We start from the raw sequence: 19,695 nt of genomic DNA on the forward strand, positions 1-19,695 counted from the left end.
GCTTCTCTTGTTGCGGAGCATGGACTCTAGGCATGCGGACTTCAGTATTTGTGGCACACGGGCTCAGTAGTTGTTTCTCGTGGGCTCTAGAGCGCAGGCTCAGTAGTTGTGGCTCACGGGCTTAGTTGCTCTGCAGCATGTGGGATCTTCCTGGACCAGGGATTGAACCCGTGTACCCTGCATTGGCAGGCGGATTCTTAACCCCTGCACCACCAGGGAAGTCCCAATAAGTCTGTGTTGATGGGGCCAAATTTTGTACAGGTCAAATAAAATTTGTGTGTACATCTATAGGGACTTTTAGATCACAAACTATGGTTAAATAACTTTTACGTATCCTACTTAATTGAGACTGAGTAAAGTTAATTGATTTTTCCCCTCAATATTGTAAGAGGAATATTGTATACCTTTGATTTCAGGAAGGAAAAACAAATTAGAAGTGTAGAAGAAGAAACTGAACAGGAAAAACAAGCAGCAGAGGGCATTATCAAAAATATGCCTCCAGAAAAACAAGTCAAGTATATAGAAATGAAAACCATGAATGAGAAATTGTTGCAGGTAATACTAATTACTACTCTGTGCTGGGCATATAGCAGTCTTACTACTAAAAAGGTGATCTGAAGGTGGGCAGCATTGGCATCCCTTGAGAGCTTGACTAAACCTACTAATCAAAGTCTTCATTTTAACAAGATGATTCATATGGACATTTGAATTTAGGAAGCACTGATCTAGAAAATTTCGTTTTCTTATGTTGCATAATGACCTAGCTTTTACTCTGTTATTCAGTTCTATGCATCATTCATTTTTGCAGGTCATAAAGATACATGAAACAATTGTTTTTTAATGAACTTTTAATGAAAACATTAAAAGTCCTCATACACCAGAGCCATATGGATATTTACTTTCTTTCCTTTTCTTCCTGCCTAATAAACAGCAAGTCGTTTACTTGCTATGCCCTTAATTTGAACAGCTTTTGTCCCCTAATTATGGTGTTTAAATAAGAAATTTGGATGTCTACTGAGGGATTATTGAGAATCCTCTCAACATTCAGTCATGGTAGTGACTCAGGTTTACAAGGTAGTGCCCTTTCATGTCCAGATATCCCTTAACCAGTTAACAGAGAATTAGTCCCTGCAAATGCCAATAATGAATGTAGTTCTAGTTTCTCAGATAATCCTTTATTGAAAATTTAATATAACTTTTTATGTTAGACAGAATTTATAACATATAATGAAACATTGATGAAAGAATATTATAAAAATACCAAAATATTATCAAAATATAGCTAATATCACACAGGGGTGTTTGAATGGGTCTGGTTGGCCCTTGAACACCTTGGGTGTTAGGCACACTGACCCCTGTGCAGTTTAAGTCTGTGTATAATTTATAGTTGACCCTCAGTATCGAAGGTTCCACATCCACGGATTAAACCATCCATGGATTGAGTAGTACTGTAGTACGTATTTCTTGAAAAAAATCCACATGTCATTGGACTCATGCAGCTCAAACGTGTCTTATTCAGGGGTCAACTATAAACAGTTCAAGGGACTTATCCCTAAGAGTGAGCCATATAAATGGCTACAGGTCTTGGCCTTAAAAGAAAATAGGCAAAAGATATGGAAACATGGTTAAAAAGACAAAAATTATAACTTTAAACAGTATCATCATTAATTTGAAGTATTCTGATATTTGATATTCTCAGAATACAGTGATGATTCACTGTGAAAAGTTCTGGCTCCCTTTAAAAAGCTCATAAGTATTTTAAAAGGTTGATCTTGGCAAGGTTTTTAGTAATAATGAAATAAATTGGCAAAAATAGAAATAATGAATGTTAATAAATTCTAGTCAGATTTTAAGATATGGGTTGAAAAAATTTACAAAATTTACTTTGTCACATCTGTATTTAAAATGTTGAGAAGGAAATTATTCTTAATGTAATTTGCCTATATATTTGATTTTTTTCCTTCTTCTTAGGAATTAGATACACTTCAGCAACAACTAGATTCACTGAACATGAAAAAAGAGAGCTTGGAATCTGTAAGTAAAAATCAAGTAAAAGTTTTCATATTACTCAGCTACAAAAGAAAATTCAGTTAAATATATTAATGGAACTCATTCAGGTACATATTTATTTAGTAGTTTACTAATAGAAATGTAATAATTTTTTTTCCTATTCAGGACTGCAAATATCTTAGTTTAGTAAGAAAGCAGATTCAGTTATTGAGTACCTACCCTGTACAAAAATCATTCTGCCTTGCTGAGGCACACAAAATCTAATGGTAATTTAAAACTACCAATGGCAGTTTTCACAGAACTAGAACAAAAAATTTCACAATGTATGGAAACACAAAAGACCCCGAATAGCCAAAGCAATCTTGAGAACGAAAAACAGAGCTGGAGGAATCAGGCTCCCTGACTTCAGACTATACTACAAAGCTACAGTAATCAAGACAGTATGGTACTGGCACAAAAGCAGAAATATAGGTCAATGGAACAGGATAGAAAGCCCAGAGATAAATCCACGCACATATGGTCACCTTATCTTTGATAAAGGAGGCAAGAATATATAATGGAGAAAAGACATCCTCTTCAATAAGTGCTGCTGGGAAAACTGGACAGCAACATGTAAAAGAATGAAGTTAGAACACTTCCTAACACCATACACAAAGATAAACTCAAAATGGATTAAAGACCTAAATGTAAGGCCAGACACTATAAAACTGTTAGAGGAAAACATAGGCAGAGCACTCTGTGACATAAATCACAGCAAAATCCTTTTTGACCCACGTCCTAGAGAAATGGAAAAAAACCCCAAAAATAAACAAGTGGGACCTAATGCAACTTAAAAGCTTTTGCACAGCAAAGGAAACCATAAACAAGAAGAAAAGACAACCCTCAGAATGGGAGAAAATATTTGCAAACGAAGCAACTGACAAAGGATTAATCTCCAAACTATACAAGCAGCTCATGCACCTCAATATCAAGAAAACAAACAACCCAATCCAAAAATGGGCAGAAGACCTAAATACACATTTCTCCAAAGAAGATATACAGATTGCCGACAAACACATGAAAGGATGCTCAACATCACTAATCATTAGAGAAATGCAAATCAAAACTGCAATGAGGTATCACCTCACACCGGTCAGAATGGCCATCATCAAAAAACCTACAAACAGTAAATGCTGGAGAGGGTGTGGAGAAAAAGACACCCTCTTGCACTGTTGGTGGGAATGTAAATTGATACAGCCACTATGGAGAACAGTATGGAGGTTCCTTAAAAAACAAAAAATAGAACTACCATCTGACCCAGCAATCCCACTACTGGGCACATACCCTGAGAAAACCATAATTCAAAAAGAGACATGTACCACAATATTCATTGTAGCACTATTTACAATAGCCAGGTCATGGAAGCAACCTAAGTGTCCATTGACAGACAAATGGATAAAGAAGATGTGGCATATATATACAATAGAATGTTGCTCAGCCATAAAAAGAAATGAAATTGATTTATTTGTAGTGAGGTGGATGGACCTAGAGCCTGTCATACAGAGTGAAGTAAGTCAGAAAGAGAAAAACAAATACCGTATGCTAACACATATATATGGAATCTAAAAAAAAAAATGGTTCTGATGAACCTAGGGGCAGGACAGGAATAAAGACGCAGACTAGAGAATGGACTTGAGGACACAAGGAGGGGGAAGGGTAAGCTGGGACGAAGTGAGAGAGTAACACTGACATACATACACTACCAAATGTAAAATAGATAGCTAGTGGGAAGCAGCCACATAGCACAGGGAGATCAGCTCGGTGCTTTGCGACCACCTAGACGGGTGGGATAGGGAGAGTGGGAGGGAGACACAAGAGGGAGGGGATATGGGGATATGTATATACATATAGCTTATTCACTTTGCTATATAGCAGAAACCAACACAACATTGTAAAGCAATTATACGCCAATAAAGATGTTAAAAAAAAAAACATACAAGCAAGAGACTAAAGACAAGTGAAGATGGAGAAGTCAGTTCATTACTTTAAAGATGTAAAAGCTTGCATTTGTTTTATTATTTATTTAAAGAGTTTTTAAAGTCACAAAACATGTTTTCTATTAAAAAATTGAATAAGATGAAAGTAAAAATGCCTATTTATTTTCCCTCTTTCCAGACAGAACTGCTCTCACATTTATTGAGTGATTACTATGTGCTTTTTTTGAGCTCTTTACATATGTCACCAGCATTGTCATTTTATCTTCACAGCAATCCTATAATCCTACCTTCATTTTACTGTTGAGAAAAACCTTAAGTGGGATGTACACTGGATATGCTGTCTGCAGCTTTTTTTTTTTAACCTAACATTCTCTCTTGAATGTCTATTCATGTCAGCTCTTAAGATATCTTTCTCATTTTTTGAAATTACTGCATTGTATTACATTGTATGACTATATATAGCACAGCCTTGTAGATGACTAGGTTGTTTATATTGATAGTTTTTTGAGATTATAAAACAATGCTGTAGTGAAAACACATTTTATGCAAAGTTACTACGAGTGTATCTTAAAATAAATTGCTTGCATTGGGTCAGAAGGTACAAACTTCTAAAACGTTGTAACATTGCCAAATTGCCTTCCAAAAAAGTTCCATTTTCTACTCCTAATCTCAATATGTGAGAGTGCCTATTTCCCCCGTACTCATTAACAGCTGCATTATCCATCCACCTTTTCCATTTTTACTAGTTTAATAGTTTAAAATTAGTATCTTGTTTTAATTTTCATTTATTTATACAAAAAGTTGAGTATCTCTTTATATATTTGTTGGCCAATGCATTCTTTTTCTGCAGACTACCTTCCCACTGTCTGTACATCAAATCTTGCCTGCCTTTCTTGATTTCCTATGTATTCAGGTAGCTATAATGATGATAGGATTAGTAACAATTGTAAATTGACATGATTGCTTTCACCTAGCTTGCAAAAGAAATAAACCATGAGTATTTTGTAATCATTCTTTTGGAAATTTGCTATTGAAAAAACTAGTTTGCTTAAAAATATTAAGATGATTTTCTATATCCAGTTGTATACATGTGGGTACACAGAATTTTTATTTTCTTTGATCTCTATGGTAATAAAAATATGCTTCAAGGAATAAGGACTGCATTTATATAGTATTAATACAGCCAGCTTTCAGAATTCCTCACTATCTTTTTTTAGGGTGTGTAGGAGAGAGTTAGGTCTTATTTCATTGGCAGATTAGTTTCCACAGGAAGAGGTGTAGGGTATAACCTTGGAATTAGTGTTTCTATTGATGCCACTCTACTTTGGCATTAGTACATGTATGCCTAAAATTACATGAATTTAAAAAAACTTACAGTATTCTCAAATGAAGAAGATGTATATCCTAATTCTGTTTAACTTTAGCTGGATTCCTTTGTGGGTCTTTTTGGGGGGGGGGAAGATTTGTTCTTCAAGATAACATTATGTCAAATATCAATCAAGTAGTGTTTATTGCATATCTGCTGTATGCTCCCTACTGTGCTAAGTATTGCTGATTCAGTTCATAGGAGTGTGAAAAAAATCAGGTGAAAGGTCAACAAGAGCTTGAGTCTTCAGGAGTGGTTTTATCAAGATGCAATGATGAACATGTCTATAGGTGGTTAAGCAAAAGGGACGGGGGAGGTACTATGAAAAGGGATACATCAAAATGTCTGCATTTTTTCTATCGGTATTTTATTATCATGCCTTTTCACCTGAAGCTAATACATTACTTAAGCTGTGTATATAACCCTTTGCCTATGGACTTTCAAACATTTCCTCTTGTTCACTTTTTCCTTTTTTTTAAGATTCCTTCTCTTTTGCTTTCAAAAAGGAGGAGGTCTCCCCTCTTAAAAATCTTGTTCATACTGTGAGCCTGTTTTCAGATATCATTAACTTTTTTTTCATGATTAACTTTTCTTTTGTTAACTTAGAAAAATTATTTAGATATCAGGTCATCAGTTTTCTCATCTGTAAAACAGAGATGATAGTACTATCTTACAGAGTTGCTTTGAGTGTTAGAGATAGTATATAAAAAATATGAAGTATAGTGCCTGGCACAGAATACGTGCTCAATAAATAACAGCTTCAAATGTCATTTTCATCATCATCATCACCACTACCACCAACATCCCTAGCTCTTTTGGTTATCTTTTAAAATTATCACATCCCGGATAAAGAAGATGTGGCACATATATACAATGGAATATTACTCAGCCATAAAAAGAAACGAAATTGAGCTATTTGTAATGAGGTGGATAGACCTAGAGTCTGTCATACACAGTGAAGTAAGTCAGAAAGAAAAAGACAAATACAGTATGCTAACACATATATATGGAATTTAAGAAAAAAAAAATGTCATGAAGAACCTAGGGGTAAGGCAGGAATAAAGACGCAGACCTCCTAGATAACGGACTTGAGGTTATGGGGAGGGGGAAGGGTGAGCTGTGACGGGGCGAGAGAGAGTCATGGACATATACACACTAACAAACGTAGTAAGGTAGATAGCTAGTGGGAAGCAGCCGCATGGCACAGGGATATTGGCTCGGTGCTCTGTGACAGCCTGGAGGGGTGGGATAGGGAGGGTGGGAGGGAGGGAGACGCAAGAGGGAAGAGATATGGGAACATATGTATATGTATAACTGATTCACTTTGTTATAAAGCAGAAACTAACACACCATTGTAAAGTAATTATACCCCAATAAAGATGTTAAAAAAAAAAAAAATTATCACATCCCTTATTTTCTCTTTGTGAACAGTAGAACAGTGGTGAATACATGATAATTTTACTACTCGTGTCTATTAGTTTCCTAGTGCTGCTGTAATAAAGTATCACAAACTGGGTGACATAAAACGACAGAAATTTCTTGTAGTTCTGGAGGCTAAAAGTCTAAAATCAAAAACTTACTTCTTTTGGGACACTAGGTGGAATCCTTCCTTGCCTCTTCCTAGCTTCTGGTGCTGGCTGTCGATCCTTGGCATTTGTTCCTTGACTTGTAGCTACATCACTCCATTCTTTGCCTGTATCATCAAATGGCATTCTCCTCGGGTGTCTCTGCTTTTTATCTCTTCTCTTCTAATAAAGAGCAGTTAATACTGGATTAAGGTCCACTTTAATGACCTCAGGATAATCTTAACTTGATTAAATCTGCACAGACTCCATTTCAAATTAGGTCACGTTCACAGGTGCTGGAGATTAGGACTTCAGCATACATTTTTGGGGGATATAGTTCAACCCATAAACTTGTAGGAAAGCATATATATGATCTATTCAGGGGAAAATATCTTCCCTCTAGCGATCAGTTCCTTGGACTTTGGATTGGGTTTTGTGGTTAAAGTTATACATACATCGTTACATTTTCTTTATTATCTTCCCATTAGTAGAGATGTCTTTATCTTTGTTTAGGTCTTATATTTAGAAGATAAACTAAAGCTACCACCTTCTTGTGAACCTTAGACTGAAAATTGCTTATGAAAGTATACAGGGATTTATTTTTATTCTTCAATGTTTAGAAACGTACTTTGTAGCATTATTGAGTACTCTAAGTTCTTGATATCTCTATTTAAAGATGCTGGTAGTTTAAATTTGTCCTTAGTCTTATAAACTGAAAACTATTTGAATAGTTTTTGATAAAATACTAAAATTATTTTAATTCTCTTCAGGAAATAGCACACTCCCAGGTAAAACAGGAGGCTGTATTGTTGCATGAAAAACTTTATGAGTTGGAGTCCCATCGAGATCAAATGATTGCGGAAGAAAAAAGCATGGGATCCCCAATGGAAGAGAGAGAGAGATTACTTAAGCAGGTAGGAAAAACAAACATATGTATTTTAATATGTCAGGATTTGGTAAATGTATCAGTCTGTTTTATTTAAGGCATATGAATTGAACAGAAAACTAATAAGTTTATTTTCTTAAAAAACAGTGAAAAGTGAACTCCATCTAAATTAATATGAACTGCTTGACTAAGAAGATCTAGGTAAAAGTCATTTCTCAAATAAACTGTTTTTTTTTTTTTTTGCTTAAATCCTAATTTTATGTGGTCTTCATGCATATTTTGGTCATTTTTTCATGTTTTGGATCCTTATAAGAAAAACTTGAAACTCTTCTTATTGATCAGTAAATAATTAATCTTATTGAAGATGTATTCCATTATTTGTTTTGGGCCTCATATTTAGAAAATGAAGTGCCCCAAGGCTGACAACTTTGTGTGGTTATTTCTATCAGTGCCACCATGAAGTGAATGGAATTAAAATGTCCTGTGAAATCACAGTATGTCACCATGTTATGTCAGATGTGTTCAGTAGCTTTCTTACTATCCCAAGACTGGCTTTAATTTATCCTATTGTTTATCCTGAGACACCCTAAATATACAGCCCTTAGGAGCCTATATATTTGGGAGCACCTCTAGTCAGGAACCTACAAATGGGACTCCTTTGTGGTCTTAGATTGAATCCAGTGGGTTTGTAGGAGGCTTAGGGATCAACTCAGGAGCTATTTAAGTGTTAGAATCATTCTAGAAAGGTATCAAAATCTAGAATCTCTGAAGTTCCTTGGAAAGAGATCATTGAAGGCAGGGGACGAAGAGTGTGATCTTGGTATAGAATTTCTAGATAGAATACAGAATGACTAGTTAAATTTGAATTTCAGATAAGCAGTGAATAATCTTTTAGAATAAGTATACACGTAAGGACAATAAGTGTATTCCAAATACATACCACAAAAGTTATTCATTGTTTTTCTGAAATTCAGATGTAATGAGGATTGCTAAATCTGGCAGCCCTACCGTGTGCATGGGTTGGGGGTGGGGAGCAGGGGGAGCAGGGCGGGGGAGACAGGCTCAAAAATCCTAGATATTTATGTAAATTGATCCAGGCCTGAAGATGTGTTAACTTCTTGGTGCCACGTGGATAGGTATGGATATTTATCAGTCACCACTCTTCCTTTGAGGAGGAAAGAAAAATCTGTGAATAGTTCCCTAATGATGTTCCTTTTAACTTCAAAGGCTGAATTTCAAGAAATAAGTTTAAAGCGACTAGATTTGATATTTTAGTACACACCCTAGAAGGAAAATCTCTTTAAGATAGCCTAACAATGAGTAATTCTTTAAATTCTGTTTTCTCTTCATGCCTTTATAGGTTAAAGAAGATAATCAGGAAATAGCCAGCATGGAGCGACAGTAAGTACTTTTACACTAGGACATTTTACATTCATTTCTCATCTTTTAAATTGCATTCTAAATGTGTAAGAGGTGCATATTGTTACAGTAATTTTTTCTGTGATTCACACTGACAATATTGATGCAGCTTTCAGTTTTATTTATAGCTTTAAATAATTCTTTCAATGTTTAGTTAAGAGCCATTACATAGTATAATTGCTTTTTAAAAACAGCTTTATTGTAGTATAATACATACCGTACAATTCACATTTAAAGTGTACAATTCAGAGTTTTTTATTATATTCACAGAGTTGTGCAACCACCACCTCAGTCAATTTCAGAACAGTTCAGTCACCGCAATAGAAACCCATATCCCTTAACCATCACACCTCTTATCCCCCATTCCCAGCCCTAAGCAACCACTGTACCTTATGTCTGTGTAGATTGGCCTGTTCTGGACATTTCATATAAATGAAAGCATACAATATATGGTCCTATGTGGCTGGATTCTTACACTTAGCATAATGTTTTCAGGGTTCATCTGTGTTGTAGCATGTATCAGTATTTCATTTCTTTTTATTGCCAAATAATATCCCATTTGTGTGGCTATACCGTATTTATTTATCCATTCATTAATTGATGGACATTTGGATTGTTTCTATTTTTTGGCTGTGATGGATCATGCTGGTATTAACAATCGTGTACATGTTTTTGTGTGTGGACATATATATTTTCACTTCTCTTGGGTATTTACCTAGGAGTGGAATTTACCTAGGAGTGCTGGTTCATACGGTAACTCTATATTTACTTTTTGAGGAGGTGCCAGACTATTTTCCAATGCAGCTGCACCATTTTACATTTTCACCAGCAGTGTATAAGTGTTCCAGTTTCTCCATGACCTCACCAACACTTGTTATTATCTGTCATTTTTGATTACTGTGTAGCCATCTTAGTAGGTGTGAAGTGGTATCATTGATTTGCATTTTCCTGATGATTAATGAATGATCTTAAACTCTTTTTCCTGTACTTATTGGTCATATATATATATTCTTTGGAGAAATGTCTATTCACATTCTCTGCCCATTTTTAAAATTTATTTATTTATTTTTTATAAATCATTATTGGAGTATAATTGCTTCACAATAGTGTGTTAGTTTCTGTTGTACAAAAAAGTGAATCAGCCATATGCATACATATATCCCCACATCCCCTCCCTCTGGAGCCTCCCTCCCACCCTCCTTATTCCACCCCTCTAGGTCATCGCAAAGCACCAAGCTGATCTCCCTGTGTTTTTGCCCATTTTTAAATTGGGTTATTTATTGTTTTATTATTGAATTGTAAGAGCTCTTTATATATTCTAAATAAAGTCTCTTATCAGATAAATGATTTGCAAAAGTTTTCTTCCATTATTTGGGTTTTCTTTTCACTTTCTTTATGGTGTCCTTTGAAGCACAAAAGTTTAAAATTTTTTTTAAGACTTTATTTTTTAAATAAATTTATTTATTTTATTTATTTATTTTTGGCTGCATTGAGTCTTCATTGCTGTGCACGGGCTTTCTGTAGTTGCAGCGAGCGGGGGCTACTCTTTGTTGCGGTGCCCGGGCTCCTCATTGCAGTGACTTCTCTTGTTGCGGAGCATGGGCTCTAGGTGTACAGGCTTCAGTAGTTGTGGCTCATGGGCTCTAGAGTGCAGGCTCAGTAGTTGTGGTGCACAGGCTTATTTGTTCTGTGGCATGTGGGATCTTCCCAGACCAGGGGTCAAACCTGTATCCTCTGCATTGGCAGGCGGATTCTTAACCACTGCGCCACCAGGGAAGTCCCAGTAGTTTTAAATTTTGATTATATCTGGTTTATTTATTTTTTTCTTTTGTCATCTGTGCTTTTGGTGTCATATGTAAGAAAGCAATGCCTAGTTCAATTTCTTGAAGATTTATGCTTATGTTTTTTTATTTGTGTTTTATAGTTTAGTTCTTATGTTTAGATCTATGACCCACTTTTAGTTAACTTTTGTGTATGGTATGAGGTAGGAGTCCAGTTTTATTCTTTTGCTTGTGTATATCCAGTTATTCCAGCACCATTTGTTGAAGTATTCTTTTAAGAAATATTATTTAATATTCTTTCTCTGTTTAATTGTTTTGGCACCTTTGTCAAAAATCAGTTGTATATAGATACAGGGTCTTATTCCTAGACTCACAATTCTATTCCATTGTCTATCCTTAAAAGGATATGTCTATCCTTATTCCAGTATCATACTGTCTTGATTACTATAGCTTTGTAATAAGTACAACTGCTTTTGTTAAAATTTCAACCCATATAATCTTCTCTCAATGGTAAATTTTCTCTTATTTTCTAACTTTTAAGACAAACTTGCTAACTTAGTTTAGTTTATATAAACCTACAAAAAGAAGGTTGCTAAAGATTTTTTATTTTCTTAATATCACAAGTAAAGCTCAAAAGATGGCTGGCAGGGAAGGGTCTACTGTTGAAGTCAGGCAAGCCAGCATTCTCAGAACACACTTTGTACTCTAAATGCGAATCATGAAAAAAGATTTTTCTCTCAAATTTATAGTATTGTCCTCAGAATAAAGCATATTATTTATTAATATTGTTTCTGCAGATTCAAAAAGATGTAAGATTTCATAACATCGTCACTAAATGTTTTTACTGAATATCTAAATTGTCTGCCATAAATTCATTAAATAATATTTTCAACAGGTTAACAGATATAAAAGAAAAAATAAATCAGCTTAATGAAGAAATTAGACAACTTGACATGGATTTAGAAGAACACCAAGGTAATTTTTTAAATATTTTTATGAAGTATAATATAGATACATAGCAGTATTTATACAGTATTAACTTGGGCCTCAGGGACTGTTTACCTGGGGTTTATTATTTAACTCTTTGTGATATCACTAAGTTTAACTATTAAAATACTAAACTATTAAAATATTTAGTAGTAGTAACTAAATATTATAGTTAGTATTGAATCATTTAAGTAATATTTTAAATGTTATAGTTAGTATTGAATTTTAATAGTAACTAAATATTTTAATAATAACTAAATATTATAGTTAGTGTTGAACTATTTAAGCCAACTAAAAACTTATATAACTTAAAATGGTTATATAATGGCAAGAATTTATTTTGTTTTGCAAACAAATTTTTTTGTTAATTGGGATGTAGTTGTTTTACAATGTTGTGTTAGTTTCTACTGTACAGCGAAGTGAAGTAGAGTTCCCTGTGCTATACAGCAAGAAATTTTTTTTTTTTTTTTTTGCCATACGCGGGCCTCTCACTGTTGCGGCCTCTCCCGTTGCTGAGCACAGGCTCCGGACGCGCAGGCTCAGCGGTCATGGCTCACGGGCCCAGCTGCTCTGTGGCATGTGGGATCCTCCCGGACCAGGGCACGAACCCGTGTCCCCTGCATCGGCAGGCGAACTCTCAACCACTGCGCCACCAGGGAAGCCCAAGAAATTTTTTTTTTTAATCAAGTAAAATGGTTTAAAGTTGCTCACAGATTTCTAAGTTATACTTCTTCAATATTGTCAGCTATTAACTGGCGTAAGTGGTAGAGTTACAGGGGAGTGAGGATCACATCACAAATATCACAAAAAATGTAGGAAGAATTATTCGCTAGGGGACCCACTAATGTGGTGGCAAGTACTGATTATTCCAGTCCTCTCTCAGCTTTCCCCAGCAGTGGGATTTGAAGTGCCAAGGCAGGGACCAGAGCACTTCGGGTGGAAATGCTGTGGTGGGGATTTGGGAGCTACAGTGTATGTGTGGTTGAGGGAAGAGTTTGGGCATCACAGGTTCCTAACCAACTTGTCTCTAACAAGGGAGGAAAAGCTGGGTTACTATGGCACTTTAATCACAGATTAACTGCAAGCCAGTTAATATGCTATTGGATTATCAAGAGTTGACTATATATTCTTATGAGTTAGGTATTCTATTGTAAATAATATGCCTATTATGGCTAAAGAAACATTCATAGCAGGGGAAAAGGGTGTTCTTTTCCTAAATTAATTTTTTATTTCAATTTTAATGCAGTGTATTAGTTTTATTTATACATTTTATTGACTTATGAATAATAGCATTAGCTACTATTAATTGATTACTTACCTGGACTGGTTACTTTGTGATCTTTGCAGGAACACTTTGAAGGCTTCTAACCTCTTTTATGCTTGTTGAAACTCAGAGAAGTTAACTCAAATTCTCACAGCTAGTAAGGGGTAAAGTCTAGATATAAATCAAGTTCTCTTTGACCCCAGTGTTAGCTCTATTGCCCAAACCTAATCTTGGCTTTCTGATATGAAGTGCTGTATTTGTGAAATAAAAATATTCTTGTGAAATGCTTACAGTCTTATTTACATGTGGCTACATGTAAACAAGACATCTAAAATCAGACAAACTTTAAGTCCTGGTTGTTAGGTAAGTAAACTTATCTGAGCTTTCATTTTCTCATCTGCAAAATGAATATAGTGGTCCTACCTCACTAAGATTTACAAATAGTAAGTGGTACAAATGGCAAGGTAGGTTCACAATAAATTGTTACTAAGGTCATGTTGTTTTCTTTATTAAATTATTTTATTGCTTTTAATTTATGTAGATCTAGTATATAGATTTTCTTTGTTAATAAATTATTCTGAGAAATCTGATAATGTTCTTGATTTCAGATGCTTTATGGGATACATTTTAAATAATATTCCTCCTTCTAAATTTAAATTTCTAGCAGAATTCTATTTATTTTTCCAGTAAAATAACTCATTTGGGGGTAACAATTTATTTTATTTTATTTTTACATCTTTATTGGAGTATAATTGCTTTACAATGGTGTGTTAGTTTCTGCTTTATAACAAAGTGAATCAGTAATACTTATACATATGTTGCCATATCTCTTCCCTTTTGCGTCTCCCTCCCTCCCACCCTCCCTATCCCACCCCTCTAGGTGGTCACAAAGCACCAAGCTGATCTCCCTGTGCTATGCAGCTGCTTCCCACTAGCTATCTATTTTACATTTGGTAGTGTATATATGTCCATGCCACTCTCTCGCTTTGTCACAGCTTACCCTTCCCCCTCCCCATATCCTCAAATCCATTCTCTAGTAGGTCTGTGTTTTTAAACAATTTATTATTAATTGCTAGTTCTACGATAAATAGAATGCTTTGAATTGTAGCTTCCCTTTTCCTTTTTGTTTTCGTAAATTCTTTGTCCTTTTTTTTTTTTTTTTTCTGGCCGCACCACAGCTTGCGGGCTCTCAGTTCCCAGACCAGGGATCGAATCGGTTCCTCCTGCAGTGGAAGTGAGGAGCCCTAACCACTGGACCACCAGGGAATTACCTGTCCTTTTTGATTAATGTAGAAAGGCACAATCTATAATGTAATGTAATAGTAGCAAAAAAGCATATATATATGTACATATAAAAATATATGTGATATATAAATATTATGTATTGTATGTTCACATATATATCAATGCATTAGTTTTTTGTTCTACTACACTTTGATCATCCTGGATTATTGGGGTTTTTATTAGAAGGTCACTTGTTAGTTCAGGACCTCATTATTTCTTTCCTGAACTATTTCAGTAGTCTACTAACTGGTCCCCGACCTCCAATCTTGCTCCCTGTCAGATTCATCCACCACAGTGTTGCCAGAGTGACTTATGTGAAATGTGATTCTGTATCATTCTCCACTTAACAGTGGTTCCCCGTGACCTACAAGATAAAGTTTAAGAATCTTTGTGTGGCATTCTAGTCCCTCCATAATCTGACCTGTACATTGTCAGCCTCCTCTCCTACCCCTCAGCATCTCTATCCTTACATTCTAAGAATAATAATAATAATCTACCAGTGGTACCTCACACCTCACCCTCTTATCATACATCAAAGGATTGTTTCATGCTCAATCCTTTGCTCCTATTATTTGTTCCCTTTTCTTGAATGTTCTTTTCTCTGTTACTTACTTTACTAACTTCTCATTTTTTAAGATCTAGCTCAGGTATCCTTTCATATCCAACATAGTAACCCGAATTTCTCTCCCTGACCTATTTCTGGGCTGGGCTAAGTGAGTGATCCCCTCTGTTATCAGAACACACGGCATAAATGTATTGACCACATTACTTTACCACTTTCTACTTAGGTGTTTGTCTTTTCCCTTAAGCTCTACATCCTCCAGGACAGGGACTGTGTCTTGTTCACTTTGGTAACCTCTTTCATCAACACAATGCCTGGGAAAATAAACATTCAATAAGTCTTTGTGGAATGAATTAAACAGTCCTGTATTTTATTTATATATTTTTAAATAATTATTATTTTTTTGGGCTGCACCGTGCAGCTTGTGGGATTTTTAGTTCCCCATCCAGGGACTGAACCCTGGCCCTCAGCAGTGAGAGCATGGAGTCCTAACAGCTGGACAGCCAGGGAATTCCCAGTCCTGTATTTTAGAAGGGAAGGATTTGTAGAATGAATTAAAGGTGAGAGTTGGGCTCTAGTCACTTCTTTGGGCCCTCTAGTTCTTAAGATATACAAATGCACTCTTATCTACAGAGAGAGCTTGATTAGTTAGCAACAGTTTTATTACTTTTTAGAGGATTCCTACCTTCGATTTATGATTTCCAGTAAAGAGGTGGATTCTTATCTACATCTGCATTCTCAGCAGTCCCTTGACTCAAGATTGTGGATAATCTGCTCCTTAAGATGTGGAGGATTATCAAGTTATTTTGACTTTCTGGTCCATACTTATCTCTGCCCCCAGCTTTATTCCTTCTGGCCATTTTATTAATTTCTTAGATGTTACCTGGTTTCTTCCATTTATGGCACCTGTGTGTAATCCAGCTAGGCCACCTTTTGCCTTGTAGGGGTTCTGGTTAACATAACACTTAAACTGTAAATGTGTTTGTACATGTCTGACTTTGTTAGTACTTGCTCCAACCCTTCAGTTTTCAAATAAACTTTTAAAAGGTTTGCATAATTCATTCTAAATTTAAAGGCATCCTTTGATACTGGTTTAGGTACAGTTATGTTCTCTGCTAGATATTAATGGTGGTCCTGTAATCCAACAGCTTCTTCAAGTTCATCATATTTTTGCACTTTTTAAGTCCTTAAAGTTACAATTTGCTAAAAGTTACATTGTCTCAAAGTTAACTTAATAAAATCAATTAACAGTTATTTGGCTATTCTACAAAAATCTTCGTTATTCCTAGATGCTGAGTTATCAGTTTCTGTGACAATCTGGATAATGCAGAAAAAATCCTCATAATACACTTACACTTTTGACCAATTCTAGATGGGCTTCTTTGCTCTCAAATCTTTATTTAGTCTTTGTAAGTAATTTTTAAAGGAGAAATAACCTGATAACAGAGAATTTTCATTATAATAAGATGTCATTACTTTTTTAAACTGCTGGGGGATTTAATCCTATTATGTTAAGTATTTGTTAGACTTCACCCCTACAGTAGTTTTACTTTATTGCTGGATCAGGTAACTCTGTTATATGGGTTCTAAAAAATACTTAGGTTTAAATATGTGTACTATCCTATATTTTAGCAGGAAAGGAATTGTTACTATTTTTGCTAACTAGAAGCAGTGAGAAATAGCTCTATTGAAAGTTGTTATATGGTCAGAATTCGGCTACAATCTGCATCATTATTAAAGCAGAGTACTATTGGCAGATGCCATGCTACTTTTCAGAAAAGCCTGATTTCTCCTGGAATCCATCCTGATTTCTCCTTTCTCAAGCTGAAGTGCCAACCATTAAATATTTACTTAATTGTTGCTTTTTAAAATGCTGCTTCTGTATGAGAAAGGGAAAGTAATGGAAAAGGCGTTGTAGATCTAGGTGAAGGCAACAAGCTAATAGTAGCCTATGTTCTCATTCAACATAGGATATTATTTTTATTATTCTTTTACCTAAAGATTTACTTCTAACATATGGTTGAGTAGTTAGTTTTTGATAAGGTAATTGTTGACTAAGAAAATTTATTCTCACCACAAATTAATTTTTGTATATTTCATATTGAAGGTCCCTCAAAGTAAATGGTGTTTATTGGTCCACTTAACTCAGGCCTCTACTGTACTCTTCACTATATTCCGTTAAATTCTAAAAAGAGCAGTGTTACTATTTTAAGACACGACAAAACCTTCCATGGTGTAGGAACACAAAATAAGTGATTGTCTATGCAGAACTCCTGAGCCTTTTGAAATCTGGTTAATTCTCATCTTTACCCAGTGCAGCTTAGGTTTAGACTTTCTCAGGTCTGCTAAATTAGTTACCATTTGTCCATCTGCTTCCAGCTTCCAAAATTTTATTACTATTGTTTCCTCTCCTATTTTTCTCATTGCTGGGAGTTTGACCTTTAAAAATTCTTTTTACTATAATTTTAGTGGAGTTTGGGGGGTGGGGCAGGTTAGGGTTAGATGTGCATGTTCAACCTACCATCTTTGTCAAAAAATTACCAGTTATAAACTTACCCAGAATTTCTGAAGCGTTTTAATCACCTTGAATGTACTTCATTTTATGGGTGGGTGTGTGTGTGTGTGTGTGTGTGTGTGTGTGTGTTGCCTCAAATGACCATTCTCATGTATTGTCATTAACTGTGCAAATTATCAGTCAGCATCTAGGAGGTTACCCCTTACTAGTTTTAAAAAATTTTCCTTAAAGTAGTTAAAGTTATTTTAAAGACTCCAATTAACTTATTTTTTTTAATTGTGTACTTTTTATGTACAAACCTGGTGTGTACTTAATGTGGAAAATTCAAGCAATACAAAAGTGTATAAAGTAAAAATCATCTCCTTTCTCCTCATACGCATCCCATTCTTCAGAGGTAATCATTGTTTACAGTTTGATATGTATAGCCTTTTAGACTTTTTTCTATACACAGCATATATATATATATATTTAATGTATATATATTTAATTGAGTGATACAGTTCTTCTGAGCTTGAGTCTTTTCATTTAACTGTATATAATGAACACTCTTCCATATGAGGATGTATATACTTCATTCTAAGAAGTATTGCATAGTAGCCAATGTCAGGGCTTTAAAGCCAGACTAAGAATGGTCCCTGGCACATATTTAAGTACTTACAAAAACTATTAGCTGTAGTCATGTTGATATTCTTGTTAAATAGTATTAGCTGTATCCACATTGACATTAGGTTGTTTCTAATTTTTCACTACCAAGAACAATGCTGCACTAAATAACCTTGATACATATATGTTTGTTAATTTGTATATTTCTATAGGCTAAATTTCTAGAAGTGAAATTTTGAATAGAAAGTTACTTATGTATACAATTTTGATTATTTTTGAAAATTTCTTTCCAGAAATGGTTGTACCAGTTTATACATCCAGCAGCAGTATGTGAAAGTGCATCCTCACCAGTGCTAATTACTTCTCTGACAGTTCACTGTTCTCAAAGGCCTGAATTTGTAGTACTACCATGATCCACGAGGTGGAGCTAATTTTCTGGACATCTGCGTGCTCAGACAAGGCTTAAGGAACACAGTTTACAAAGTACAGTCACATTTCTCCCCAAGAAGGATTTTTGGGCATTATTGCTCACTACAAATTATTCCTTCAATTTTAGAGTACAGTATCTTCCCAAAGATTGATAAAACGGAATATCATGTGGTTATCAATACAGCATATCACAGACATCTAAATATCTAACAGCTACAATGTGATAAATATGTATCATAATAGAAGTATGCATAAAATGCTACAGGATCATTGGATTACTGCCCTAAACTTCAAATGAATTCATTGCAATTTACTCTATAATTTAAATGCTGCTTTCAAGGGTAGTAAAAACATAAAATACAACCCTTTTCTTTGGTTTGTCTGTAGGATACTTCTTCCTACTCATAGTTCCAAGGCCCAGGTTAGAAGCTTTTATTCTCTGGTTATGTCAGGTAAAATAGAATTTATAAAGACAGAATAGTTTTGTTTTAGGGCACGGGTTCTGCAACCCGCATGCTAGGATTCAAATCTGAGCTGTGCTGTTTTACTGGCTGATCTCAGACGTGCTACTTGACCTTGCTGTACCTTAGTTTCCTCATCTTTAAAGTGGCAATAATAACAGTACCTACCTTCCTTTTAGGGTTACTGTGAAGATTAGATGAATGGAACGTGTGTGTGTGTGTGTGTGTGTGTGTGTGTGTATGACTCAGAATAGCATGCAATTTAAAAATTGCACATAAATGTTAGTTATTGGCTGTTATTATTAATGCTATTAATTAATTTTTTTAGTTTTTTTAAAACAGCTTTACAAAGGTTTAATTGACATACAATACAGTAAACATATTTAAAGTACATAATTTGATAAGTTTTGACATATGCATCCACCTGTGAAACCATCACCACAATCAAGAGAGTAAACATACTCAACGATCCCCAAAATCTCCTAATACCCTTTTGCAGCCTCTCCCTCCCACTCCTACCTGCTTCACTCTCCCATCCTCAAGTAACCGATGATCTTGTTTCTGTCACTGTTGATTAATTTACATTT

At 35.0% G+C, this 19,695-nt stretch overlaps 1 protein-coding gene across 3 annotated transcripts in view; it reads left to right on the forward strand.

Moving 5' to 3' along the window:
* The window catches only part of IFT74 (intraflagellar transport 74), a 78,958-nt gene that overhangs the window by 32,784 nt on the left and 26,479 nt on the right, over window positions 1-19,695 (forward strand). For all 3 annotated transcript variants that reach the window (XM_060014858.1, XM_060014857.1, XM_060014859.1), the window contains 5 exons: window positions 417-555; window positions 1,972-2,034; window positions 7,688-7,831; window positions 9,164-9,204; window positions 11,899-11,978. In XM_060014858.1, coding sequence (XP_059870841.1) covers window positions 417-555; window positions 1,972-2,034; window positions 7,688-7,831; window positions 9,164-9,204; window positions 11,899-11,978 — 467 coding nt within the window. The remainder of the gene's footprint in view (window positions 1-416; window positions 556-1,971; window positions 2,035-7,687; window positions 7,832-9,163; window positions 9,205-11,898; window positions 11,979-19,695) is intronic.

The sequence above is a fragment of the Delphinus delphis genome, chromosome 6 (genome assembly GCF_949987515.2).
Source record: "Delphinus delphis chromosome 6, mDelDel1.2, whole genome shotgun sequence".
NCBI lineage: Eukaryota > Metazoa > Chordata > Mammalia > Artiodactyla > Delphinidae > Delphinus > Delphinus delphis.